Source organism: Populus nigra, chromosome 1 (genome assembly GCF_951802175.1).
Source record: "Populus nigra chromosome 1, ddPopNigr1.1, whole genome shotgun sequence".
NCBI lineage: Eukaryota > Viridiplantae > Streptophyta > Magnoliopsida > Malpighiales > Salicaceae > Populus > Populus nigra.
In genome coordinates this window covers 4,030,243-4,032,542 of record NC_084852.1, presented here as the reverse complement: position 1 = coordinate 4,032,542, position 2,300 = coordinate 4,030,243, and the positions used below count along the sequence as shown (strand labels likewise).

Here is a 2,300-nt window from a genome sequence, read left to right as displayed (position 1 = left end):
GACTTATACAAATCGTGACTTGAATATGTAGATTGAGTTTAATAATTTTAATACAATTTTTTTTTTATTGGATTAAGAAAAAGAGCTCGAAGACTAAAACCCATGTTTGCCAAACTTTGCTCTGAGAATCTATTTGACACAAGGGTGATTATTTTTTGTTAGGTTTGGTTTGGTTTTTACTGAAAAAATTAATCAAATCGAATTTTATTTTATTTTATTTTTTAAAAAAATGAAACTGAACCGAAACCAGTTCAAACCGACTTGTTTTGGTTCGATTATTTTAGAGAAAAAATCAAAACCTAACCGATTGACTCGTTTTTTTTGTTTGGCTCGGCTTTTTTTTATTAGACTCAGTTTTTTTCTGGTTTGGCACAGTTATTAATTTCAGTTCAATTCAGTTTTTTGGTTTCAGACTTATAAAACCAAACTGAATCAGTTATTTTTTTAAATATTCTAATCGGTTTAATTAGGTTTTTTTTACAATTTAATATTTTTTATTTTATTTTTTTAATTTTCTCAATTTAATTAATTTTTTAATTTTTTTACTCGCATCAAATTTTACATACCATAAGGAATTTTATAAGGGCCAACTCCAAATCCATAGTCAGTCCACAATAACCAAATGATCCAAGCCCATTTGTGGACTTCTCTCCCCAACACAACAAAGCACCATTACACAACATCTGCACTCCAACTGTTTGATTTTCCCCCCCAAAGACCTCCAAAATGCGTAGAAGTTCCATTTTTAATGGCTTACACAAATCTTTAAAATCCTGTCTTTGTCACAAAACAAACTCTTATGCACTGTCACCTCCAACCCCATTTCAAAAACCAGGCTCAATATGGATTCCATCGAGGCAAAAATCAAGTGGAGGAAGAAGACCTAAGAAGAAAATATACCATAGAGTCCAAGACCTTGACAGAGCCATGGACTTACAAAAGAAGCCATCTTTAATACTACAGCTCAAGTCAATTCTCCAATCACAAAAAAATCAGTCTCTCCTTCTCAGAGACCTCGAAAAGGAAGTTGGGTTTGTTCAAAAATGGAACTTTATGTCTGTCATTGAAAAGTATCCTGCAATTTTTCGTGTTGGTGGCGGTAGTAATACTAGGACACCTCCTTTTGTTGCTTTCACTGCGAAGGCTGAAAAAATTGCAAGAGAAGAGGCTGAAGCAAGAGAGCTAATGGAGCCCATTTTGGTTAAGAACTTGAGGAAGTTGTTGATGTTGTCAGTTGATTGTAGGGTGCCATTAGAAAAGATTGAATTCATTCAAAATGAATTGGGTTTGCCTCAAGATTTCAGGAGCTCGTTGATTCCAAAGTACCCAGATTTTTTTTCAGTGAAAGATGTTAATGGGAAAGCTTATCTTCTTTTGGAGAATTGGGATTCTGCTTTGGCAGTTACTTCTCGCGAGGAAAGATTGAGAGTTGAAGGTGTTCCTTCTATCAATCCGTTGAAAAGCAATGCTAGAATATCAAAAGATGGTAACTTTTTTGGTCCATTTGCTTTTAAAATGTGTTTTGCTGCTGGTTTTAGGCCAAACATGAGTTATCTTGAGGAACTTGAGAAGTGGCAAAGAATGGAATTCCCTTCTCCATATTTGAATGCAAGGAGATTTGAAATTGCTGATCCTAAGGCGCGAAAGCGTGTGGCCGCAGTGCTTCATGAGCTCCTTAGTTTGACTATGGAGAAGAGGATGACATCTGCTCAACTGGATGCTTTTCATTCTGAGTATATGTTGCCATCTAGATTACTGCTTTGTCTGATAAAGCATCATGGTATATTTTACATCACTAATAAAGGTGCTAGGAGTACTGTGTTCCTTAAGGATTGTTATAATGGTTCTAATTTGATCGAAAAATGCCCTTTACTTTCGTTTCATGATAAGTTTGTAGCTCTGAGTGGCCGTGCACCGATTGATTCATGTACTGTGATGCCATCTTCACAATTATTTACCTGAAATTGTGATTTGTTTATTTCTAGAATAAAATTCAAATGCCGGTTCTTGTGCGATAGAATTTGAGATCTGACAGGTTTATGCCTTTTATTTTAGTCCATCTCCTGGAATGCTTAAACTGTTGAAAGAATATTAACCACGTAATGAGAATTTGTTTGCGTTGACGAGCTTATGTACTTGTTTTCGAAAGAGCCTTTATGTCAAGGGGCAGAGGCTACAGGGTTGTTACATTTGAGCAAATGATCTCAGTAGCCTTCCTAGATAAACTGGCAACATTTGAGCAAATGATCTTCGTAGCTGCACACACACACACTCCTATACGAGATTTACGGGTGGATAGC

At 35.6% G+C, this 2,300-nt stretch overlaps 1 protein-coding gene across 1 annotated transcript; it reads left to right on the top strand.

Moving 5' to 3' along the window:
- The first annotated feature begins 617 nt into the window (after positions 1 to 617).
- Positions 618 to 2,020, top strand: LOC133701562 (protein WHAT'S THIS FACTOR 1 homolog, chloroplastic). The gene has a single exon (XM_062125515.1). It carries the CDS (start codon positions 727 to 729, stop codon positions 1,960 to 1,962), a length of 1,236 nt encoding a protein of 411 aa, XP_061981499.1. The 5' UTR covers positions 618 to 726; the 3' UTR covers positions 1,963 to 2,020.
- The last annotated feature ends 280 nt before the right edge of the window (positions 2,021 to 2,300 follow it).